At 42.7% G+C, this 27479-nt stretch overlaps 1 protein-coding gene across 1 annotated transcript in view; it reads right to left on the bottom strand.

Moving 5' to 3' along the window:
* CMIP (c-Maf inducing protein) overlaps positions 1-27479 on the bottom strand; it is a 144787-nt gene that overhangs the window by 40904 nt on the left and 76404 nt on the right. The window contains exons 2-3 of the mRNA XM_083514968.1: positions 19959-20084; positions 9908-9958 (exon numbers count right to left, since the gene is read on the bottom strand). Coding sequence (XP_083371094.1) covers positions 9908-9958; positions 19959-20084 — 177 coding nt within the window. The remainder of the gene's footprint in view (positions 1-9907; positions 9959-19958; positions 20085-27479) is intronic.

Below are 27479 nucleotides of genomic sequence, written 5' to 3'. Positions count from 1 at the left end.
TTGAGTAAACTCACCTAGGATTGCACTGCCAGTCTGATACTACAGATGCAATTTTAAGGGAAGTATGTTATTAAAAAACAAAAAGAAAATAACCAATATTATTTAACATTTGACACTAGCTTTGAAAATGTACGTCCTTTCTCCCTTTTTATTAAAAAGGAGTAAGTCAATCTGACCTTTCTGCCTTCTGGAAGGACTGAAGAGAGCGTAAGATGGGTGGAATTTCTGCATGGCATATAATAATATAGAAGCACCACATGACCCTTCGTCCCTTATCTCCAAGCCTATTTTGTCAAGACGTGTGCCCAGGTCACTAGAGTATTGAATGACATCAGCAAAATCCTTGCCATGATTTCAGTGCAGTGAGATGGGACTTGAAATGCACACAGATGGGAAGAACACTGTCATCCAGAGATTTGCCCTCTCCCCTGTTGAAGTCACCAGGCCCTCCCATAAAGACGCACAGATCCTGACCTTTTTTCTCTTTCCATTCCCTTTTCTGTCCCAAATCCGTTTTTTCCATTCGCTGCCAATCTTGCGTCCTACATTCTGTGTGTGTGTGTGTGTGTGTGTGTGTGTGTGTGCGTGCGCGCACACACACACACACACACACACACACACACACACACACCATGTACCAAACAAATTTCACCCAAGAGACTGAAGCATTTTTCCATGACTTCAGTATAGCAATCTAAACATATCCTCTTCCCTGATAGAAAATCCTTGCCCACCCCAGCTTCCAACCATGACAGGATTTCTGCTGGGACCACTTCTCCTAGCAGTGATTCACTCGTTTTCTTGCAGACACGCTAATGCTACATCTGAAATGTGAGTCGGCTTCCCACGGGCTGGGTGTGCCAGAAATTATTGATTTATTACTGAGCACAGAGGAAATCAAGCTCCAGCAAAATGAGAAAATGCCAAGGGTTCTGCAGGGGATTCCTTCTTCGCTTGCTGCAAGGCAAGCCTCAACTTGACAAGGTTCACTCTCAGTATCTTTAATTTCTTCATTGAGCTCTGCTAAGACTCAGTCTTCCATAATTTCACACAATATGATGTTACCAGTTTACAAACTTCTCACATTCCCAATAACATATACAAGCAACTTATATATAAGGAGATTCCCATTTGTAGTTATGAATTCGAACTGGGGAGCCAACACAATACATCCTTTTAAAGAAACTTCTAGATCAGGCACCCCCAAACTCGGCCCTCCAGATGTTTTGGGACTACAACTCCCATCATCCCTAGCTAACAGGACCAGTTGTCAGGCCTGTTCTAGGTGGACCTTCTCACTACTACTGCATGTATAGCTTTGTAAAGACACACAGCTTTCTAGTATATGGTCCTGGCATATAGCTTGTCACTTCTAGAATCTGGATTGAGCTTCCTACTTCCATGTGTTTGAAGACTGAATGACTTGTAAAGAATACCATTTCTGGTTCCAGCTGTGCTTTGCACTAGCAAATGCATTTCCTGGCATAGCCAGATCTGTTGCAGAAGACAGACAATGGCCATGTTCACTAAACCATGGTTTAGTGCATTCTGTTCCCCCTTGGCCAGGGTGAGATTGGAAGTGTCTCTTTAGATTAACTGCAGTTTAGTAAATTCTTTGAACCCTAAACTATGGTTAATCTTAAATATGACTCATGGAAACAAGTAAGCTTTAGACTAACTACATTTGTCGAAATTCGGACAACACAAGCTGCAAGCTGCATAAAACAGAAGTGAAACCTTCTGAACCCTCATAATGCTAAACCATGGTTTAATTTTAAGTGTGGACACAACGACTGTGGAACAAAAACCAACCTAGCTATATTCCTTTAAACCTTCCATTCCTTTTTTCATTTCCTTCTGGCAAATTTTCTTCAGATCCTGGCTTTTATGATTTTTGGTTAGAAAAATGTAAGCTCTTGTCTGACTCATATCAAGAACGCTTCCATATTTTTCTCATTAGAGCAGGAAGGTTTACTTCTCAGTTTATTACTACTACTACTACTACTTGGGAAATGGAAAATTTTCCTTCTACTGATGAATGTCTCCAGCAAAAACCACAGATGGGACCTTCTGCATGGAAAGCAGATGTTCTACCACTGAGCTATGACCCTTACCCTAAACTGGGGAGTTATAGTTCAACAACATCTGAAGGGCGACCCCTGCTTTACTGCCATATGTTGTGATTCCTGAACCTCTGAACAATCTACTCATCCACACCTGTGGATGTGGGATCTTAAACAGTGTTGGAGACCATGCAAAGGTGTGATACTCCAAATAGGTCTGCCCCAACCTGGCACCCTCCACATATTGTGTAGTATGACTCACCATCAGTCTCAACCAATATGGTCAATGGTCAGGGATCATGGGAGCAGCACTCTGGAAACAGACTCTGGAGGGCCATAGGGAAATCAGTCCTGATACTACAATTTTACATTATGTATGTATCACACACATATTTCCAGCTATGGCTGGAATGCCAGCTAAAGTTCCTTTGGAACAGAGATGACTTGGCCACAGTACTCCGTGCTCTGGGAACTTCCAGAGTGGATTAGCGCAATGCCCTCTATGTGGGGTTGCCCTTGAAAACAACTCAGAAAAGTAAAAAAGTCCAAAATGTAGTGGTCAGGTTATTGGCTGGGGGTGGAGGAAAGGTGGGATAAAAATTGCAATAAAGCTCATATAAACCCTGTTCCAAAACAGCTGCACAGTTTGTTTCCAGGCACGCTTCAAGGTACTTATTTTAGTGTTTAAAGTCCTAAACAACTAGCAGCTTAGGTCCCCAAATAGCCGTGAGATTTTCACTTTCTCCACAGACCCTTTCAGGTTAATAATCAGTGGACAGGACCCTCTTGGTAGATCTACTGCCCTCAGAAGTTTGGTGTGCAGTGGCCTGGGAGAGGGCATTCTTTATGGCAGTCCCTAATTTGTGGAATTCTTTCCCAACAGAGCATATCTGTCTTCTTCACTATAGAACTTTCAGCAAATGCTGAAGACACACATCTTTACCCTCGCTTTTGACCCCTGAGATGTGTGTTTTCAAGGCCTATCCTATTCCTGTGACTGTAATCTGTTTTAACTGGTTTTAATCCTGAATTTTAAATGGCTGTAACTTGCTGGGGAAGGGCAAGTAATAAATCTAATAATAATAACAATACTTTGACTACAACTGAAACTAATTTATAGATGGTGGTTCTCCTTCTTTGAGTCATTGATGTTTGATAGCTACCTCCTGGGCCTAAGTGCTTGTTAACTCTGTTAAAAACAGGTACCAGCTCTGGCAAGCAGGGCCTTATCTTTTTGTACTTTGACCTGTTATTCATAGGAAAGGAGAGCTCATGGAGATTGCATAGCCACAAAGCATCCCGTTGCAGAGAAATCTGCCTGTTGCCCAGGTAACCGGCCTCCTGTCTCAGCCTCAAGGCTGAAAAATAAATGCATATATCTATCTAGCTATCTACACACACACACACACACACACGCACACACAAAACATTCCCTATAACTATGAGCCTGGCTCTGAATAAAAGCAGAGATGTCTCAGCAAAGGAGCTCCTTCTATTAGTTCTAGCTAATCTCAAAAACTCAGCACCTGATTAGCCAACAATGAACATTCATCTCCTGAGGGGACTCCTTTTCAGATCAATTTCTAATTTAGCAAAGACCATTTCACCACTGAGCATCATTCAAGGCAATTACATTTCCAAATCAGATTAAAAGGGATGCTTGTCGGTCCTGATTTTCACCCCCATTTTATTCTCCACTATTTGCAATTGTTTTCCTAGCCTCCCACCCCCCATTCTCTGTTCCTGCCCCCACCCTTTTCCTTCCTTCCCAGAAGGTCTTTCAAGCACTGGGAAACTTTTTAAAAATATATATCTGTTTACCTACCTATTTTATTCTCCCTTCCTTGGAAAAACGTGCTATTTTGCTGTGCCTTTAACCCAGCTTCGCCATAAATGGCTGTGAAATGGACTTCTCTTCCCTGTGCACCTGCATCATCAGTGTCGTCAGCAAGATTGCTCCAGAAACGTGTTTGCTTCAGAGGGCTGCTTCTACTGCAGGACCCTCAGGGATGTCTCGGGTGCTGAAATTTGCAGATCTGATGCACTACAGCAGCTTTAAAAAAGACTTGAGAGCTGGCAGGGAGGGGAATAGGAGCTCCTGAAAGCAGAACTTCGCAGCTCTCGACACCCTTATTTTGCAGGGAAGTGTCACATTTCAAGAGGGCTGTTTCCATCCAAAATGATTTATATCCACACATCTTGATGCCAAAGAACATCAACAGAGCACCAAAACAGATTCCTGTACACCAGCCGTTGAAATAAGCCAAGCATCCTCCTCCTCTTCTTTTTCTCAAAGCAGTTGTAGGTTTTAAAGAGCAGCTTGCTCAGTTGCTGAGAGGAAGAGGATCATTTACTCGGGGGCTCTTATTGTGTTTGCGTTCTTCCCCTTCCTTTGTGGTGCTGACAGTGGCCAGCTAAAATCTCCGGATTCCTGCTCTAGAGGCATCCATGTTTCAGGATTGGCTACATGCATATATATAGAGAGAGATTATATAGAATACCCTTAGGCGGCAAGATCGAATACAATCTGCCCCTGTTAGCAATCTCCCAGAGACCCTTTTTCAATTACATGCCCTCCATTATATACATACTTACTGATTTTATCTGTGTTTAATGATGGTTTAATGTATATTTGTTTTTTAATTGTTTTGTGAGTTTTAGCTGTGTTCTATGTTGCTTTATTTGAAAACCATTTGGTTGAAGAGCTTCTGTTGAAAAAAATTCTAAACTAATTTCTAAATAAGTGATTTGCAGCAGGGTAGCCGTGTTACTCTCTTGCAGCAAAACAAGGAAGGCAGCTTAAAGACTGAAGGTGGTATCACAACATGGAGTCAGCCTTTGCCACTCTGGTGCCCTCCAGATATTTGGGGCTACATTTCCCATCAGCCCCAGCCAGCATGAGGCGTGCTTCTTGGGGATGATGGGAGTAGCAGGCCCGAAACATCTACAGGGCACCAGACTGACAAAGGCTGGACTAAGTCCAACTCAATGTAGATCAACTGAAATCAACAGATTTAAGTTAGTCACACCATAATGCTTATGCCACAACACATTTGTCAAGTTCCCTACCCTCCTTTCTTAGGATATTTTATCTTTAAACTGGTCTTGGACCGAGCAGCCCTGCAGTCATGCAAACTAGTTTCTGGTCGTATCTGCACCATACATATGAAGGCGACTTACATCCTTTTAACAGTCACGGCTTCCAGTTCTCTAAAGAATCTTGGGAACTGTAGCTTAAAGGTACTAGGAATTGAAGCTGTGTGGGGAGTTCCCAGGATACTTTGGGAAAAGCATTGGCTGTCAAAGTGGTATAAATGTGCTTTCAATGTATGGTGTGCCCTCTGTTAGGAGGACAGTCTGTGATTCAGGAAATAAAGGAGCGTTGTTTTCTCAGCAGATAAAAATTTAAGAAGTGATGTCTCACGGGGCTCTGCCACGTGTTTTCCCGCCACTCAAAAAGCTTCTTGACCCTGACATTAACCAAAGCCGCCCAACATTCAGCAGCAGAGTACAGAAGCATTAGAACGTTATTTCCATGACAAAACAGTCACATCAGGCCACATCTTCTGATCCCAAGGATTTTGAAAACGTTTTTCTGCACAGATTTAAAGGCCACAAATGCTTTTAAATGCTGTTTTGTTTTTGTTTTCGAAAACAAAACTTTGTTCACTCAACAGCCCTATTTTTAAACCAGCACCATGGCAACAATACCGTAAGGTGAATCACACGAGGCTTCACCGCAGCCTCCATCCACTTACCCTTGCCGGCTTGCAAGGTAGAGAAACAAACATACTGAATTTCTTGTTTACCCTACTGAGCATCGTCCTCCCTGCAAGTCTATCATAGAATCATAGAACTGTAAGACCACCTCACGGCTGGCCCCGCCCTGTCACATGAGCCAGGATGGGGTTTGCACAAGGTATACAAAGGGAAGAGGGTGCCTAAGCTTTCGCTCTGTCCATTTCTGAAAACCAGAAATGGGTTTTTGAGAATAACGAAAATGAAAGCGCATGTAACACTATACAAGCAGCAGTATTGTTACAGAGACGTTTAGGCTCTGGACTTAAGGGGTCTCAGCTTTTTAGATGGCAATGTGTATTACAGGGTTGGGAACCTCAGGCCTGGGAACTGAATGTGGCCCTCCAAGTCTCTCTACATGGCCCTCAAGACTCTTTCCAGGCCACACCTCCTACTGGCCCTGCACATCCTTTTTGTGTGTTTTCGCCTGGCTGGAATGTACCCTTAAACTCTGCTAGTGCATCTTGCAGAGAGGTGTGCGTGTGTGACTGTGTATAGAAACTAGCCTCATGTACAAAGGTAACATTTACATTCACTGCTCCTGTAGCCCTGAAAAAAATTATCAACCCTTGTTATTACTTCCTTTCAAAATGTGGCAAGCCAGACCAGCTGGGCCTGGGGCCACCACTGCCCATTCTGTTGAGGGGGAGCCTGGACATCGGCCCCAAAGTCCTACCCTGACAGCGCCATTGTGTATAACTAATCTTGCCCCGACATGCCAAGCTGAGTAACGGAGAACCTTTAAAAATTGCTTTGCAGAAGGCAAAGTGAAGCTTTAAGTGAATATTATGGAAGCTCATAGTACGGCAATGAGAAAACCATGATGACCGAATCGCTTCAATGTGGTCCAGTGTCCTGCCAAAGAACTTCAGATACATGTTCATAACTGGACTCAAGGGGTCCGATTTGCTATCCTTCTCCATCCTCCCAGCAAAAATAAATGTAAAAATATAAACACTGCTTATCTCCCAATGATACTGCCCATAATGCCCAGTGCTCTAAGTACTGGAAACATAATGAGATGTAGAGCCAAGATCAGCAGGAAGGGCAGAACTTCCTCTTTGCAGAAGTCTGTTTCCTTAAAAGCCTGTTACTGCTTCTGGCCTCAACAGCAAAGTGATCCAATCTTAAGCCATTTTGTGCAGGAGAGACTCTGTTGGTTGCAAACACCTCAAAGCCCAGCAATTAGAGGTGGTCTATGGCTTTTTTATCATGGAACAGTAGTGTGATCTTTTTCACACATTCACGGTCAACACTTTACTGGCCAGGTGCAATTACTTGCAAAGTCACATGCCTCGGGTAAGAATAAGCTACAAGGCTTTCATTGGTGCTGGACAATTACCTGCGGAAATCAGACCCAGCCTCTGGTTACCCATGTTCTAGTCACTTCTAGGCTGGATTACTGCCAGGTGCATTGCATAGGGCTGCCCTTGAGGACAGTCCAGAATTTTCAAATTGGTTCAGAAAGCTGTCAAAAAACTTAATGGGGAGGCATTGTTCTTGTTTGTTACTGTTATAAATTTTTGTGTTTTTATATTGTAAACCGTCCTGTGAGCCTCAGATGAAGGGCAGTATAGAAATTTAATAAAAAAAGAAATTAGAAGAAGAAGTAGAAATAATAAAGCCAATTTTGTCTTTATCAGCTCCATTGGCTACCTATTTATTTCCTGCTTCAATTTCTGAAATCCTAATGAGCAAAGCTGCTGGTTAATTTTAGATTCTAGACTTAATGTCCTTAAAGGCTCTTTAGATTATAACATTACTTGTTCACTTGCCACAAAATGGAGTAAGTCAGCTGTGCTGTGTTTAAGGGCCTCCTGTTTATTCTGCTGAATGGGGCCTGTGCCCCCAAAGTCCTAATCTGATGACACCACTGCTCTAAGTGGCCTACAAATAATCACCTCAATAATCACCTCCACCTACAAGGATGAGCTCAGAATATTCTCATGGCTTCTGAGGACGTTCCTGTTTCTCCCTACCAGCCAAAGAACAGCTGGTTAGAATAAGAGAAAGGGCCTTTTCACCTGCAGTGCCTGAATACATTTGTTTGTTTGTTTGTTTGTCTAACAGATTTTATATGCCACCTGATTGTAACCTCTAAGTGGTTTACAAAAATATAAAATAAAACATTAACATTATCAATAAAAAGAGGTATTTAACAAAATCCAAAATATGATTAAAATAAACAGCGTGCTCTGGTCCATGGGGTCACAAAGAGTCAGACACGACTAAACAACAAAAAAGAAATATAACACATGTAACTTCTACATGTCTGGATAGGCTTGCCTAAACAGGTACTGAAAAGAGTACATGGCAAATGTGTTGCCTGGTGTCCGTATGCAGGGAGTTTTAAAGTGCAGGCGCTGACACACTTAAAGATGGATTTATTACCAATGTGAAAGAGTGTCCCTAGAGAAGTTTGTTTGGCCCCTCCTTTGCCCAGTTTTTAAACAGGGTCTTAAGACTGTTTATTTGAGTTAGCATTTTGCAGCCTCCAGAGCAGCCTATGCCAACCTGCTTTCTTTAACCAGCAACCGGTGCAAGCAAGGGAAGAGCTGTGCTGGCAGAGTGCAGAACCTCTTCTGATATTGAATAAATGAGTTACTGGTTAACCTATACCAGATGCTGGCATCTGCAAGTGGGGAGAGCTGCTGTTGCTTTCAGGTTCTGCTTGAGGACTTCCTGGAGACATCGAGTTGGCCACTAAGAGAACAGGATGGTCTTACTCCCAGGGAAATGGGGTTAGAATCGCAACCACAGTCTCCTGAAAGGAGCTGAGGTCCTGATGCAGTCTAAGCCAGGAGTGAGCAGACTGTAGTTTGGTAAGGGGACTGGGGATCATAGCTCTTTAAGAGGTAAACTAAAGTTCCCAGGATTCCCAGGAGTGGGGGGGGGGGTGCGGAAATGCTTTCAATGTATGGGGTGATATTCAACCATATTTTACACAGAATATAGCCACTGAAATTAATTTTCTCTTCCAACTTCAAGCAGCTCAGTGTTTAGCGGAGGATGGAGGTTGTCTGGAAGACTTAAGGAAAGGACCACTTTCGTTGCCCTGGACGTTGTCTGTGGGCTGATGCCTTAAGACACATTCTCTGGAAACTCTCAAATTAATGTCCTGGCTGTGACGCTGCCCCCTGCTCTCTGAAACATGCCAGCCCTCCGCTAAGATAAACAGCTCAACCTTAACAACTCTTTGCTGGCAATAAAATGCCCAGATATAAAATACATTGGTCTTGATTTAAGGGGGCATGGGGGGGGGGGAGGGCAGAAACTTGTAATGTTTTCTCCTATTATTAAATAAAAGGGTGGCAGGCAGAGGCAAGTTAAGAAGCTTCTATGGAAGACCCCGTTCCTATTACATGGATAATGTCAACAGTGTAGGAGGATTAGTCTCCAAAAACAAGTGCCTCATCTGTGAAAAATGTCAAACCTTTCTCCCCCCCCCCCTTTTTTTTGCTGTGCATCACTAAAATAATGCTCTCTTCCTCCTGAGTGACAGGAAGTTTCAAGGGAGGAGCCACTGATGGGGGTCAGGTTCACAATGGAAACATATGGGGTCTTGTGACATCTGTGTATTTACTACAGGCTTGGTGCCAACAGCTGGCAAGGTCAGGCACTGTCCAAGGGCCCTAGAAGGACCCTTCACTAACGTGACTTGGCTGCACCACCACTCACCATCCTCCCACCTGAGCAGTGGGGCAAGTGCTACTGCTTTTGAATGGGAACAGAGTCCAGTTCCCAACCACAGTGGCTGACTGCCTGGCTGCCATTTCAATTTACCCAACATCAAATCCCCTGCCCTGCATATATATAAAACTCTGCCTGTAATTCTATAAAATCTTTACATTTCATAAATCTACAGATAGATGGAATCATCAGAATTTCAAAAACGCCACAGAATTCCAGCCATTACTTGAATAATACTAAAGAAAAAATTACAATCCTGGTGAATCATCTTAGTTTTGACTAGCAGAAGTGATCTGCCGCCCAACTTTGTTCTTGCATTAGTCCCTTATTCAGTTTACAGAATACAAAGAGCTTACCTTCCATTGCAATGAATGAAACCACTGATCCCTCAGGTAACTGTTTGCAGCCTACAATATAAAGAAAGAGAGAGAAAACCAATATCAATGCAAGCTTTAGATTCTACTAATGCTACACACCATTAAACCAAAGCACAAGCCAATAACTCACAGAGTTTTTAAAAGCTGGAAGCCACCCCATTCTTTCATTTGGTTAAAACAATTACCCTTGCACATCCACTCCTGGATTTCTGCTAGCTTCAGAACATGTCCTTTGCGTGCAGGAAGGACTGTTCTCTAAAAGCTCTGAGAGGAGACAATTCCTGCTTTGCATGTGATCACTTTCAAAGCCAGCAGTTAAATAAGGCGGAACTGCAGCACCAGCCTTTGCTATAGTTGTAAAACACTTCCCAGGCCTTCCACGGCCACACTTATCCTTTCTAAAGAGCAGGCTACCATGAAATGTAGCTAATGCCCTTCTACCTCAACCCATAATGCTTCCAATCCAGTGGAGCATAATTGTTTCTCAGCTACAATTCCAAGGACAACAGCTGTGGCAGCACGTTGGGTTATAGTCAATGATAGCCTGCTAGTCCTACTCACTGAGGAGACCCATTGAAGCTAATGAACACAACTAAGATAGGTTTATCAACTTCAATGGGTCTAACAGAACTTAGGAACACTGTAAATGTTGGGAGCTAAATGGAAATGAAATGAAAAAAGTGCATCTATCGCAATTTAATTTCAAGCTTAAATGTATGCTAAATAAGCACAGCAACTCTTCACACAAGTGCTAACACCACAATCATCTTAGCATTGCTGAGTTTAGTGAACCACTGGCTCTATTAAGACACACATAAGTAGAATTAAACTTATTGCATCTAAAATACACCAAATAATAAAAGCAAAGTGAGAACAGCAGCCAAGAAATCAGCAGCTATAAACCCCATCCTACTGCTTGAAAACAGTAAGGACTTGTCCAAACCAGAATATGATATGTGTTTACAGCTGTCTGCATCCCCATTTAATTTCCACAGTCCACATGATGCTACCCTCAAACAACACAAGACTCTGTGCTTTCCCCTTGTGAATTTGGGTGTAGCCAATATTGGCCTAGCCAATGCCACAGTCCCTAAGGGTGATGCCCACGGCAAAGAGGAACAGGAGCGCTGGTGTGTGAGAGAGGAGGCAGGTGAAAAGACTGTCTGGGAGCACAGGGCAGCAGTCTTAGCACCCCCAGGATTGAGCTAGGCAGACTGAAAGTACATAACAGATCTAGGAGTGATACAGCAGGAAATGTTAGCTCTCCAGGAACAGCTGACTCCAGGATCAGGAAGAGCAAGGCCCATGGTGGTAGTATCCTGGCTTGAAATATGATGTAGGGAGAAGGAAACTGGTAAAATATGATCACATCTTACAAACATTTAATTTGCGCGATCTCAACCGTATGCAGTTGAAGGCCTTGTGGTTGAAATCCTGCAAGTTAAATGCAAGCAAAACGGAAAGCTTAAAAGCTCTTTTTGTGCCAGGTTTTCCCAAGTATGGAAAGAGCTCTCTGCCTTACGTGGGGGTGGGCAAAGCCCACACAGAGCACAGGCTCTGGAAAGCTAGGGATGCTCACACAGGGACAGTTTGTGTGTGTACTCATTTTCCTGTATGCACAGAGCCCTTGGAACTGAGCCCCTGCATAAGATGGTGTGGCCGTACTGTAGCTAACCTGATGCATCCCTGGGCCTGAGCACTGTAGCAAGCAACATCAGAGAAGTCTGTGAAGAAGTGGGCTGGCTTGTGCAGACTTGGTGGGAAGCAGACCAAGAGAGCCCGGCATGCTACAGGCCCTCTGACAGATGAGCTGCATTGCTAGACTCCGCACTCCCACCGTGCTGCAGCATCAACCTCTGTTGACATCTGTATTACTCAAGAGGACTGCGAGGAATGGTTTGTGCAGGGAATAAATTGTTACAAAGAACACAGTCATCTTTGCTACAGCGCCCTTTGCGTAAACTATCTTAACACAGTCGCAGTCTTCAACAACAACTAAAAGAGAGATGGGAGAGGGAGAGAAATCTGTTAGGAATCATCTTTGCATACAAGCTGCCTTTCTTTTGGTGTGTGGCCCATTTGCTACGTTTGCTGTAGCAACACTAATGTGGCTGTTTGTCCAACCACACACTAGATTAGAAGTGGGCAGACATCAGGCTTGTGGGATCTACATTTAGGCTTAAAAGACTCTGAGCACAGGGATTTGTCTTGAGTACCAGAACAGAATGGAGCTCCCAGTCCTTCCACACACAAAATTCCACTGCAGGTTAGCCCAAGCTTTCCTCATTTACACTGGAGATTTGTCCACCAGGGAAAATAAGGCACTGCCCTTCCAAGCTCACCCTGCTCTCAGCCAGCCCTCCACATGCCTGCCTTCTACTTACAACCAATCCAATGGGTGGTACTGACTGTCAGTTTCCTCTTCTTTCTGTGTTGCCTTTGTAGAATTCAGCAGAGAGCAAGAAGGGGACAAAACCAGAATTAGCTGACTCTGCCTGTCATTAGCTCTGGTTCCCCTACTGTTGGTCTCCCTGTCTTCTGCCCTATCAGTCCCAATGGGGACTGATCTCCACAGCTCATTTCAGCAGTGTAATTTATTGCCATTGTCTGAAATCCACGCTGCTCTACTTGAAATCATCCAAGAATCTGAGTTATATTCAGATCTACCTCCCTCCTACTCCTGTATTAAATTATGGACAAGTTTAATCTGTGCAGCCTAATAATGCCAAAGGGATGTGCAGCAATGAATTTATTCATTTTCTTCTTCTATCATCATCATCATCAATATCTTAGGTTTCCACCTCTCCAGTTTCCCCACCAATATAGTATTTCAAATGCCAGTTCCTACATTTGCCAATTCTGTTGGTTTGTATTTGTGACCTGCCTTAAGTTTGTTGGTAGCAAAGCAACACATTAAGAGAAAAAACAAAAGTCTTCAATTTAAAAAATGCCAAAAGCAATGTTTGATCATGAACTGTATGCAATTATTATTCTGTTTTGCCTATGAAACCTGAAAAACTACAGAAAGGAAAAAACCAAGCTTTCAAGAGAAAGAAATAGACCCCTATATTTAGCAAACTATGCATCTCCTCTGACCTGTTTGCTTGGGCAAGCCATGGTGCACAAACAGGTTTTGCACAACCCTTGTAATCTAGTACTGTAAAGGATATTTACTATGCAAAGGAAGGAAATTCTGAAAGGTGGATATCAGGACTAGAACCTAAAATAGAAAACAGGAGCTAAAATAAGGGGACACAGAGATGAAGGTACATGCACGTAATTGTATTCTAATCTAGATAAACCTTTTCCCTGAATTTACCCTGGAAGATTCTTTTGACAAAATAATAAATAAATAAATTGCCATGCTGTTCAAAAACCGATGAGCTGCGTATTATCTGCAGCTATTGTTATGCTTATCAGGAATTTCTGTTCCGTTTGTTTTTCCTTCTGGGTATACTTGATTACCAGGAATAGACTTTAAAAAAATAGCAACACCATAGGGTATAACTCAGCCAAATTTAGAACCCAGTTTAAGCAAACACCCAAAGGGAAAAAACTGCAGGTTTGGTTTCTTTAAGCCCAATTTTCTTCCTAAACAGCCCTGAAGCAAAAAGGTAAGTTGAACAACAACAACAAATCCTTAACATTTATGCAGCTTTTTCAAGTGTTCAAAATGAACCATATATATTATCTACAACAACCCTGAATGGTAAGTCGGATGTATTTAGGCCTATACTGCAAATAGGATGCACACTCATCTCAGAATAGCCATACATGTGTGACTATTTTCCATGTCACAGGCACTTCCTCACCGCAAGTTTCTACCTCCCTGTGTAAGGTACATTTGATAGCGAGAGGTGTATTTTACATAGCCATAGGAACCTAGGAAGTTGCCATAATAGCTAGTCTTTCCTTTGGTCTTTCCAGCTCAGTGTTCTCTAAACGGCAGTGGTTTTCCTGGCTTTCAGAAAGGGATCACTCCCAGTCCTAGCTAGAAATGCTGGAGATTGAATTTAAGACCATCTGCATGCAGATGCTCTACCATTGAGATACCACCCTTCCTGGGAGTCAGAACCCATCCCTAATAGCATGTAAACTCACTATGTAATGGAATGTCATGTGGCATTTGTGGGGTCCATGGAGCAGCTCCCCCACCTTGCCAAGGCCTCTTATACAGTGGTACCTCGGGTTAAGAACTTAATTCATTCTGGAGGTCTATTCTTAACCTGAAACTGTTCTTAACCTGAAGCACCACTTTAGCTAATGGGACCTCCCGCTGCTGCTGCACTGCTGCTGCACGATTTCTGTTCTCATCCTGAAGCAAAGTTCTTAACCCGAGGTACTATTTTTGGATTAGCGGAATCTGTAACCTGAAGCGTCTGTAACCTGAAGCGTACGTACCCCAAGGTACCACTGTATATGGGGAGGGTGTTATGACAGGAATGGCTGAAGAAGAGGGAAGATTGAGTTCTGTTGCACTCAGGTCCTGTTTGGGAGCTTATGCAACAGGCATCTGATTGGCTACTCTGAGAACAGGATATGGGACAAGATGGGCCTTTAGTGATCCAGCAGCCAAACTCTTCTTAAGCTCTTACCTTGAGCTAGAGGGCCCAGTTCTCAGTCGTAATAGACTACTGGGGACAAAGTCTTACCCGTGAGCAAGGTAAGGAGGCAAGAAGTAGATATGACTAGAAACTTGCATCTGAAGGGAAAAGGGAGGAGGTGATCAAAGAGAACTGAGGCCCTCTCTGATCAACAGAGAACCAGTAACACAATGTGGAGAAGGAACAACACCAAGCCTCTGAGGTTAATGTTCCTGAGATCATTTTATACCTACACTTGTGCCTAAGCTACAATAGCAAACCAAATTCATGCCAGACTATTGGTTCATCTAGGTCAGGCATAGGCAACCTCGGCCCGCCAGATGTTTTGGGACTACAATTCCCATCATCCCTGACCACTAGTCCTGTTAGCTAGAGATTATGGGAGTTGTAGTTCCAAAACATCTGGCGGGCCGAGGTTGCCTATGCCTGATCTAGGTCATTAATACCTGCACTGACTAGCAGTGACTTAGCAGGGTTTCAGGCAGGAGTCATCTTCCCAGCCCTACCTGGAGATGCTGAGGACTGAACCTGGGAACGTTTGCATGCTAAGAAGATGCTCTACCATTGAGCTATGCTTCTTCCTCAAAAAAAGATTTTGTCACTTTTTAAAAAAACAACACTGCAATAGTTTAGTCCCTGAATCTAAAGTCTCATGTTTGTATTGTGTTACCACATCTTTAAATACAAATTGATTTCTTAAAAATTTGACCTCCCAAGTGTTTTAACACCACTATGTGTTAATCAGGCCACATGGACACAACTAACTTAGGCCCATTGATTTTAATGGGTCTATTTTGAGTAGAAATCAGTTGGCTTCAACCCAAAGCTTCTCTTTCTCTATCTCAGGGGTGAACCTCTTCCACCCCAAGGGCCTCATTCCCTTCCCAGCAACCTTCTGCAGTTGACATGACAATGGTGAGGAGAGCCAGAGGTAACAGTGCCAAGAGCAAGGCATGAAAATTGTACCTCAAAGGCCAGAAAGAAAGACCTGGAGGGCCTGAGGCTCTCGGTTCTTGAGATCCATAGTGCACACACACTGTGATGTGTAGAGGAACACAGAATTCTGACTTGACGTCCAGAGTCTCACCCTTACTTTCCATTTTGCCACAGAGAAAGAGAAGCTGTTGCGTTCCTTGTCTAACATACCTTTGCCTAATTACCTTCTTCAATGTGTCATGGCTTAAATATAGCTTTTCCATCTGAATTCCCCAAGTAATTGGCTTCTATTTTAGTGTTCTACTCCTGGCTTGTCGAGCACCGGGATTCTATCCAACAGAACCCACTTGCAAAGGGAAAACCCATTCTTTTAGCTGCATCCGCAGACGGTCACGCATCGCGGATCCAGACGCAACAGCTCTGAGTGAAAACATACGGGAGCAATTGTGTCTGCGCTGCGACGCCAGCTATTCTGTATGGGAGCCCCATTCAGCCTCTGCTAGAGGAGTCCAACATAAACATTCATGGCAGCCCAGAATCCATTCAGTTCCATTATCGGTGCTGATGAAACAATATTATGACCTCAGGTCCCCAAGAGGAAAACATCTGAGCAAATCATTCCTTTTCTGATGCCCATTTCTCACGGCTGCTATTAATTTGCTTTCAGAACAACAGCAACAAAACACGGCCGTCCGCAGCAGATAAAAATCTACCAGGCCTGCCAAACTCCCTTTATACTTGGCCAGAGGCTTTGAATTAAAGGTTGTTTTATCGTTTTTCACCATAAACAGTCCCCTCCTTATCCCAACAACTCCCCTTAAAAAAAATCAAACTAGGGGAAAAAATGAGAATGCAGAAGGATAAGGATTTTTTTTTAAAGTGTGAAATCATTATAGAATCATTTTTTAAAAGTTATTTCGAAGTTATTCTGGAAATAACTTGGAGCAGATCTGGAATTTTAGTTCTTGACTAGAATTGATATGTGAATGGTATTGAATGAAATGTTAAGAACTTAAGAGCTCTGCAGGATCAGGCCAGTGGCCCACCTAATCCAGCATCATCTTCTCACAGTAGCCAATCAGATGGCTATGGGGTAAACTCACAAGCAGGACCCGAGCACAAGAAAAGTCTCCCCTCCTTCAATTTCCAGTGACTGTTCTTCATAAGCAGGGGTCGGCAAACTAAGGTCCGCGGGCCGGATCAGGCCCAATTGCCTTCTGGATCCGGCCCACAGACAGTCCGGGAATCACTGTGTGGATTCACGTGAATCTGATTCGCATCGGGCTGCAGCATTCCCCCCCCCCACACACACACTGCGGTGCCGCCGCCTCCCTCCCTCCTCCCGGCTTCTCTACACCCTGCCTAGAGGAGGAAGGGGGCTGGGCCTTGTTGAGCCACAGTTGGCTGAGCGCCATTTTAAGCAGTGCCTCTTCAGATCCAGCCCTTTTTGCGCCACTCATCGCTACCACTACCTGCCCCTACCGCTCGCAACAGACACAGGTAAGTAGTCACCAGGGGTCGTCCGGTGCTGTGGAGAAGGGAGGGGAGAGTCGTGGGGGAGATGGCTTACCTTCTAAAATTTAAAATGCATCTCTGCGTTATATGTGGGGCCTGCCTGGTGTTTTTACATGTGTCCTTGCTTAAAAGTTTATATTGATTAAAATCATTCTTTATTTTAATTATTGTATTGTTTTTCCTGTTTTTTTGTGCACTACAAATACATTGTGCGGTGTGCATAGGAATTCGTTCTTCTTTTTTTTGACTTTTCAAAATATAATCCAGCCCCACACAAGATCTGAGGGACAGTGGACTGGCCCCCTGCTGACAAAGTTTGCCGGCCCCTAAGATGCTTATTCGGCATCCCCAGAAGATAGTTCAGAACACCAAGTATATGATCCTTGACAATATTTGATGAATGGTATGCAGGATTAACTAATAATAGATAACATTTGGTAATAGCATTTGACATGTTTAGGGGTGGAGATATTTAGACTGTCTGTGTGGGATGAGAACAATTTTGAGGGTAGGAGTGTTACATTTCCCTGGCATTCCCTTGACACTGAACATGTCAAGGAGAAGGTCCCATCCTAATCTTTTCCCTGACCTGCTAAATCAGGGTGGGTGGAACCTCTGGTCTGTGGACCAGTTACTTTTTTTAAAAAAATTATTAAGTTTTCATTTTAACATCTCGAAATAAACATTTACATAATACCATATAATCCATGACTTCACTTGTTCCCCTTCCCTGGTTCATTTATTTAACTATTATTCCTGCATATTCTGCTATGTCCATTTTGTCAGCTCTCCAATTTTACATCTTATTAGTTAAACTGTTGAATTTATCTTAATGTAAGGTTACCAGACATCCCCATTTCCTGGGGACAGTCTCCGGATTTACAAATCAGTCCCCATACAAAATCCATTGAAGTTGGAAAGTGTCCCCGGATTCATTGAAAAAAATCTGGCAACCTTATCTTAATGCTACCAGCGTTTTCAGATGTGTACACTTCCATTTATATGGAAAATATCAGCAAAGATTTTCATTCCTCTTTAAATGTATATTCTTCTTGTTCTCTTAATTATTCACTAAACCTGCTAGTTCCGTATATTCTATCAATTTAAGACCACTCTCACTTTCCATTTTTGGGCTAACAGAACACGAGCTGCCATTGTTGCATACGTAGAGAGGTTTCTCTGATACCTGGGAACTTCCGACTGTACTATCCCTAACAAAAATGCCTCCAGCCTTTTTGGGAAAGTTGTTTTAAATATTTTTTCATTTCATTGTAAATAATTTCCCAATATTCTTTAAACTTTTTGCATGCCCACCACATATGAAAGAAGTTCCCTCCCTTTCATTACATTTCCAACACAGATCTGATTCTGCTTTATACCTCTTAACCAATCTACTTGGTGTTAGATACCATCTATGAATCATTTTCATATAGTTCTTTTTCAAAATATAGAATGCAGTAAATTTCAAATCATTCTTCCAAAGTTTCTCCTAAAATTTAGGTCTATGTTGTGCCCTATATCCATTGCCCAGTGTGTCACTGAGGCTTTAACCAGCTCATCTTTTGCTTCCCATTCCAGTAGTAATTTATACATTTTAGACACTGATTTATCCTTATTCTGTATTAACTCTATTTCAAATTGTGAGCTTTGGTCCAAAAATCCATATTTCTTATCCAATTTAAACATATTGTGTAACTGGTGGTATTGTAACCAATCTGTAACTTGGCTCCTTAAATCTTCTATTGGTTTCAATTTGGGTTCACTCCCTGTGTCCAACAAGTCTCTATATGTGGCCCATTGTCTATCCATGTTGATTCTCTTAACTGTAATTGCTTCAATCAGGGATAACCATAACGGTGTTTTTCTTTCTAACAAAGTGTTATATTTCTCGCAGACTCAATACAAATTTCTTCTAATGACATGGTTTATAAAACTTTTATAAATTTTAGCTTTCCCATACCAAAGACATGCATGCCAGTCAAATTTTAAATCATGACCTTCCAAATCTAAAATGTGTGCATTTTCCAACACAATCCATTCCCTTAACCAACACAAACAGGATGCCTCATAACATAATTGCAGTCGGGCAGGGCAAAACTTCCTCTTTCTTTTGTATATATCAAAATTTTATGTTTAATTCACAGCTTTCCCTCCTGCCAGACAAATTTAGAGATATCTTTTTTTTCCATTCTTACAGCAGCTAATCAATCAGGATTGACTGTAATAAAAACAATATTCATTTTGATGGCTGAAATTATGCCAAGTAGAGAAAGCTTCATCCTGTGGTCTGTGGACCAGTTACTGGCAGGAGGGCATCCCCACCTGGCCCACAGCTTCCCCACCTGTCCCTGCCCATGCTCAGCAATGAGGCCTGGGGAAAAAAATTCCAGAGAGTCCAATGGAAGGATTTCTGCAAGGGTAACTGCTGCACATGCAGTGGTGTGAGTCTTCTTGGAGTCTGCAGCTGGGCAGGAAAAGCAAAGGTCTGTGTGAATGAATAGGTGTATGTGTGCTTGAGTGCAAGAGAGAGCGACTAGAGTGTGGGGGACGACGACGAATGGGTGTGTGTCCTGTGTATGAAACAGATGTAGAGATGTATATGAATATATGGATATGTGCTTTGTAAGGGATGGGGTGCATGTCCCAACTCTGTTCACCTTCACACTACCCTCTTCATCAATTTAGGAATTCAAATTGAATGGTCGAAATCATCTCTGTTTAATGGCAAACTCTTTCTCCACCAGCCACAGATAGATGTTTACTTGGTACTATTATCTCAGGGCAACCAAAATCTTCCCCAAAGGGTCAAAAAGCTTTCTCATCTTGGCACAAATCTGTTAGTAAATAACAAAAGCCAATCACAGGCAATGATCATCAGTTCAACCTCGTATTCACCAAACAGAGAAATTGAATTCAGCACTGGAAAGCAAGGAGCAGGGGTTGTTTTTGTTTTGTTTTTTTTGCGGTTACTGTACCTGCAACAAGACTGTGCCTCCAGGGATCGTGAGCTGTAAACAATACTTAGGGGCATTCTCCCAAGAGAGCAGCTGAACATCTTCAATTGAGCTGTAGGAAATTGAGTTTTCCATGTACCCGGTTGGCTGCAGGAAAAACAAATGAGATAAAAGAGATTTAGCTTAGCACATCAAGAAGAAGAAGAAGAAGAAGAAGAAGAAGAAGAAGAAGAAGAAGAAGAAGAAGTTGTTGTTCCCAATAAGGGTTTAGTCATTAAAAATATAGTTCTTTGAAAGACACCATTTGCCCAAATCAATGTGAAAGAGAAACATAAGAAAAGGTTTATGAAGTATTCTACTATTTTATACTTGTTGGGGGAGGGAATGAACAAAGATACCCCCATCTGTGCTAACTAAGCAACAAACACAGACATACGTACATGCTAAGTTTAGGTAGGGGTAGCACTGGTGAAGCAACACAGCTTGTCTTCATTTAAAAGCAGGGTATGAAAAGAACAGGAAGGACTATGTGTCAGTGCTAAGAAATCACTGATTTATTATGCGTATGAATCTTAGCAATATTTAAAATGCCCCAAGACTCACAACCAAATCTTGAATCTCAAAGGGAGTGGGGGAATCCTTTGATGTTTATTTGGGATTAGCAAGTAAGTGGTGGAAGGTGTCCTGTGCATGTCGCACTGGATCTCTTCCCTCCTGTTTTTGTTCCACCGTTACAAAGCAGCAGGATCAAACACACACCAGATAGCCAAACATTAAAGTTGTCAGCAAGTCTTAGGCCTCTGAAGATGAATCCCACCCACTTGGCAGAGATCGGCATTTGCACATGTGGCAGGCAGCTTCACGATTTATATAGGGAAGCCAAGGCAGCCCGGGTGCAAGCTGCAGCCCCTTCTGCATCAGTGCAAGCCTCCACTCCCTGCAGGGGGTCTCCATGACATCTTTGCAAGCAGGTGTGAGTCACAATTGTTAAGAATAAAATGCAGGTTACAGTTAAACCTTAAAAGTAGGACCTTGCTGTGCAAGCAAGGCTTGGCGCAGGAAAGTGGTAAGAAATGCACAGATACCTTCCGAATTCCTCCAATGTATACATACAGTTGCCATCACAGTGCCCATGGATGCCCATGTGCCCTCAGAGGCCTTCCGTGGTGCCCACAGGGTCCCATTCCCCACCAAGGTTAATTCCACCCCAATACACTCTCCACATTAGCCTTGGTAAAAAGTGCAAATACTTTCCCCACCAACCATAGTCAGTACCAGCTAGACATACCTATCCTGTGAGAAACTCGCCAACCAAAATCTATAGTGTTGGACACCATTCTAACTCCAGGCAGAAATCCTACAGCAGGATAAGGTGATAGGATCTTGAAGTGTGCGAGATGGACTGTGCAACAGGTGGGAGAGGTCACTGCTTAATGAAACAGTAAGCTAGCATACCAGAATGAAAAATTATAGCCTAGTCAACTGGGAACTGTAGTGTAAAAATCCGAAGGGCACCAGGCTGTGCTATGTTGTTATGGCACGGATAGAAAATCCCTGCTGAAATACCACTGATATTTAAAGACACACAACACAGTATCATATTTTTACTTTTGAGAGGCTATGGTAGTTTTTATTTTGGGGGTGGTTTTTTGTTTTTCTGCAATCACATAATTTCTTCCTGGCTTGAGAACCTCTTAAGTGGTATTTCCTAAATAATATTTTTTTGTGTTATAATTTCCGTATTTGCACACAGTGTATGGGAAAAAAGGGGGGGAAAGAAAGGCACCTTATTTTCCTCACTTCCTTCAAACAAAGGCAACTGTTTTGCAGGAAGCTGGATAACCTTCTGTTTATTCATTTACCCACAATATCATTCCACTCTTGCGATTGAAGTCCCAGGGGTTTCTCCTGATAACCAACGTCATATACAACCTGCTAGAGAGCAATTATCTCGTTCTCACAGGAAGCCAGAGACCCAAGATCCTTTGGTGATCAATGGTTGCAACATTACAAACACTGAAGAATATAAAAGCAGCATGCTTAGGGTCTGCTTTGCTCAGGAGATGTTATCTAAAAACATAAGAGCACCAGGAGGCAATAAATACCAGTGGAACATTTCTGGGAGGGGGAGCGTTTTCCCTTTCGTCTAATGAGTGCCTCGAATGATACCCACTCTCTCAAACTTTAAAAAGCAATTTAGGCTGCCAGGAGTTTGATGAACAAGTTGGTCCCAAGACTGCAAAGTCCATATAGAATGCTCAAGATGAGAAGTGATTTGCATTTGCAGTATTTAGGAAACAATGGAGATATATACTTCAGTGTAGCTGGCTTAAACTGCCATCTCTGATGCATTTTCATGGGGTCCCATAGAGACCATGATGAAAAACACAGGGAATTGTCAAAGGACTGGAGTTTTCTTATAGGCTTCAACTGTGAGGTGACATGGCAGGTTGTTTTATTTGTTTGCTTGCTTGCTTACTTACTTACTTACTTACTTATTGCAGACACTTTACTGCTCCCCTATCATTTTGCTGCTGCACTACACTGAGCTAAACTATGGTTTGGACTCATCATTTAGTTCTCCCAAACAAACCCTAAGAATTTAGCAAACCCATAATAAACCTATGGGTTGAATCTCATACTAGTCCTACTCAAGTGTAGACCCACTAAACTTAATAGACATGTCTAACTTAATTTCAGTGCATCTACAGACCTCTCAGATTCAAGAACAAAGCCACCTTTGATGCACAAACACAACCCTTCAATAAAGGACATGAGTAGTGATTCAAACCACTCTCCCACTCCTATGTACTTGTTGAGCAGTGCTCAAGATGGATCCTGTACCAGAAACAGTTCGAGCTAAAGGAAAACCTGTGGATCTGAATCAAGCACAAACTAGTTCTGATGCCTAGGAATGACAATGCCAATCAGCATGAATCACTGTGCTTTCATAAACAAGTAATCCAGGCAGTAAGCAGTTAGTGCGTGTGTGCTTTCCTTAAGTAGATGCAGCCAATGAAGAAGCCACTGTACTGTATGAGCTTTTGAGATGCCCCGCACCAAAACGTATCTACTGAGCAACAAAAATTCTGCAGGGCTAAGAAACTACAAAAGATAATAGAATGAAAGAGGTAGAAGGGAGTTTCCAGATCATTTGCTACACGCAGAAAATGCAGAACACTCCTAAGAAATGGGCTTATCCAGCTTCTGCTTGAAGACTTCCAATGAAGGAGAGCAAAAGACAGGGTAAATTTTTAAGGGAGTTTCCCACTCACAATATTAACTGACAGCTAGTGTGCTATGATGAGCAGGCTGTCAACCTGCAACTGAATTCTAGGTTCATATCTCAGCTATGAAGCTTACTAGGTGGTCTTGCCCAAGTCTCAATCTCTCTCTCTCACTCACACACAGCATGTTAAGTATGCACTTTAACCACTGAGAAATGGTCTCCTTCCTTTTTAATAAGCTAACGTATTTTCCACATGTTTAGTTAACTGTGTGTGTTTGTTTTTTAAAAGAAACACTTGCATTTCTTTCAGTTTCAGAAAGATTTATAAATTGTTGACATATAAATCTTTGTTGCTTTGAGGCCAAGGGATGTCTTTGGCTCATGACAACCGCAATGCCAAAAGATTGTGTAAATCATAGACTTGGAATCTGTGTGATGTGCTTGATACCCAAGTGGAACAGCCAGCCTCTTTTTCCTTAGAATTATTCCAGGAAGTAGCAACAGAATAGACACAGAAATTCTGTCCAGTTGTTTCCATGGAAAGTTAAAAGAAATGAAGAAACAGGATATCTGATATGAACGAGTCCTCCACAGTAGTGATTTCAACCTTTCCAGATCAATGACCTGCCTCTAACTCCATCCGGTACCCACATTTATTTATTTATGTTATCTATCTATCTATCTATCTATCTATCTATCTATCTATCTATCTATCTATCTTGCAATCACACACACACACACACACACACAGAGAGAGAGAGAGAGAGAGAGAGAGAGAGAGAGAGAGAGAGAGAGAGAGATTCAGTGCTCTCTTTTTTGGTAAAAAATGAGGTACTAATACTCCTTTCCTGATTGAAGTTCTCTGGGTGCCAGCACAAGATGGCTGCCGGGGGAAGCAAAAAAAAAAAGACTTATATATACAAGAGGTGACCATTTTGTGGGCGGCTTCTGTTCCAGGCTCATGTGCATGTCAGTGGAGCACGCCTAAGCCCACCCCAACCCATTACATCCCACCCCCATTTTGCCCTCATCCGGATCCAAAAGGACCCATGTGTTAATTGGATGTGCACAAAATGGTTGCCACCTGTAATTATATCTCTCTGCCAGTCTACAAATCTTGTTCTATCTGTCTCTTCTCAGTCTTCCATTTATTAATTTGCAGTATTTATAGCCTGCCCTGAAACAAAAGTCCTAAGCATGGAGCACAACAAGAAATAAAACAATATTTAAAATTTGGTTAACAACAAATGTATAAATACAGAACAAGAAGAGCTGCAAGGATTAAAAGAGGAAGACATTGTAAAAGGCCTTGTATATTTTAAAAAAATTACTGTATTTTAAAATATTTTTTAAATATTAAACACCTTTTTTTAAAAAAAGAAAAACACTATTGGGTTAGGTGTAAAGCATGACAACTTGCCCAATACCGTCCAGAGAATTTCATGGTCTCCCCAATCCAAATCCAATGCTGTATCACTAAGACAGGGAATCTCAGGCCAGGCCTCTCTCTCTCTATTTAGCCTCCGGGACTCTTCCCAAGCTATGCTGTTTCCCAGGACACACCTCTGTAACTTCCCAGGCCCTGCTCTCCATAGGGCATCCTCCTCAAGTGCTTTTGCCTAGCTGTTATGCTTTGCTGAATGGAGAGGTGTGCTTACATAGAAACCCCTGGCTTTTGCATGGCTGGAAAGTAGCTAGTGTACACATGCATTACTCTGCCCACTTTTGTCCCTGGTGCCAGCCACCCTTGGCATGTGGCCCCTGGAAGGTTGCTCCTGAGGGCCCTCAGGCTGAAAAGGGTCCCCCAGCCCATGCCCTAATGGCTCCTGTGACCACACTGGTTTTCAAGAAGAGCTGAATAGAGACAAAGACATTCCTGGAAAAACCAAGGTCTCCAGAAATTCAATATTGAATTAAGAGATCCAAATCATACCCATCACATTTAAAGTGGCTACAAATGTCCATGTCTATTCCACCATAAAGCCCAAGAAACTCCAGTTAATTACATAGCCATGTCCACAAGTGGGATATCTATGTAACTTCCTGAGCCAGTAGGTCTGGGAGGAATGTAGCAGTTAAGGTGTTTTAAAACCATACAGAAAGGTGGAATTTGATACACATATTGTCCAAGTTATCCTGTACTCTGGGGTAGCCAACATGGTGCCCCCCCAATGCTCTTGGACTGGAACTCCCAACATCCCTGACCATTTGCCAATGGAGTTTCAGATATATGCAATTTCTCTTACATGTGCAGTGCCTTGAACCTTACCCCTGCGTAAATTGGAAGTATACCTGTTTACCTGTTTAATATTTTAGCTCCATCTTTCAAAAGAAAAAATTGCTTATGCTGATTGTTATAGACTACCTTTGGCCTTCTTGGTAGTGGTGCCTGCCCTGTGGAATGTCCTCCCATCAGATGTTTTATCGCTTTATTATTATTATTATCATTAATTCTGTTGCGAGCTGCCCTATTGATTGTATCTTCCCTCCCCCTCTCTTCTTGCTGATCTTAGTCATAGTTTCCCGATGACTTGTTCAGATACTAAGGAAGCTGAGCTGTTTGTTCAAGAGTCTAGAAGATCACTGCATCACAGAATGTCTGCCCCATGCAGGAGTTGAAAGAAAATAAAAAATCTAGACAAGGAAATGGGACAGCCAGTCCCAGAAATGTGTAAGTTCAGAAATACAGATGATGCAACAGGACTTCAACCTGATGTTGTAAGAGTTCTTTCAAGTGGAGAAACTCTATAACCATGAGCACTGATGATGCAAACTATTATTGGATCCAGACTAACTCGCTTTCACTTAGTTCCAAATGAACTCAGTGGGGCTTCAGCTAAGCCATGGCTGACATGTCCCCTTAATTTCAATGGGGCCTAAGTTCAACAGGCTTAGGCAGTTTCCAACCCAATTCCTGTAGACACAACAGGGCTAACATTAACAGCTGTGGATAAACCTCTCCGACCTCAGTGAATTAGTCTAATCTCTTGTGAAGTCATCTGTACCAGTGGTCATCACAACATTTAGTGGTAGTATGTTCTGGAAGACAATTATGTATTGAGTATAGGAGCTCCCAACCCCGTTGAATCTCTTGCCCATCAGTTTTGCCAGATGTTCCTGAATTATTAGGCATTATGGGGGCAGGGGGAGCCTCCCTTGCCCATTTCCTTTAATATTGTGCCTATTGCAGTATAAGCCTGCAGGCAGGCTCTGTCTTGTGCTTTTATCAAGGGATAGGCAATTTCACTCACAGACACACCAATGTTATTGGACGACACTTCCACCATTGTTGAACAATGGCCATACCAGTTGGGGCTGATGAAAGATACAGTCCAAAAACACCTGGGCACAAAATCGAAGGGCCAGCTGGCCCAGCATTCCTTCTGCTGCCTCCTTCACCAGAACGAAGCAGACAGGCAGCTTGGAAATCCAACCTCCATTGTCCTGATGGAGCCAGCTGGCCCATTTTGTTCACTTTCAACTCTATATACAGCCTCATACATTTTTAGGCGCTTTATAAGGTGGTAACTGTCATCAGGAAAAAAAATACCCAGAATATCCCTCGCAGAGGTAGTCCTTGCCAAAGCCCTGTATTCCCAGGGAAAGAAAACAAGGGAGCGGGGGAGAGCGAGAGTGAGAGAAAGACAGCTCTTTATCCTCACTCTCAAATTGTACAGTAACAAGAGGAGCGAAAACAAACAGAGTTAGGCTTGATTCCCATGGTGACAACGGGCTATTTCATCTGCTTTGTACTTGGGGGCTTCTGTGGCAACAAATGCAAAAAAGCTGAGGCCAGCAAACCTTTGCTTGCTGGGAGTCATCTGCCTTAATATCATCCCGGATGAAAAAGGGATATGATACAGTGGTACCTCGCAAGACGAAAAACGCGCAAGACGAAAGAGTTTTCCGTTTTTTGAGTCGTTCCGCAAGACGAATTTCCCTATGGGCTTGCTTCGCAAGACGAAACATCTTGAGAGTTCTTGCGAGTTTGTTTCCTTTTTCTTAAAGCCGCTAAGCCATTAATAGCCGCTAAGCCGCTAATAGCCGTGCTTCGCAAGACGAAAAAACCGCAAGACGAAGAGACTCGCGGAACGGATTAATTTTGTCTTGCGAGGCACCACTGTATATGGAATGCCACCCTTATTTTCATTCCTTGCAAAGCTGACAAAGGCGAAGGATTAGGGATGGGGAAATAGGTTGCTTTTGCTTCCTCTGTTTCTCATCTGAATGGTTTGATTCTGAGAAGGGACTTAAATGCAGTTCTCCACACTTCTGCATCAGTTTTGAGATTATAATTATTATTATTATGCAAA

Source organism: Podarcis liolepis, assembly GCF_965112155.1.
Source record: "Podarcis liolepis genome assembly, chromosome: 7".
NCBI classification, from domain to species: domain Eukaryota; kingdom Metazoa; phylum Chordata; class Lepidosauria; order Squamata; family Lacertidae; genus Podarcis; species Podarcis liolepis.
Note: the sequence above shows the minus strand (reverse complement) of the source record. Positions and strands in the feature narration are given on the sequence as shown.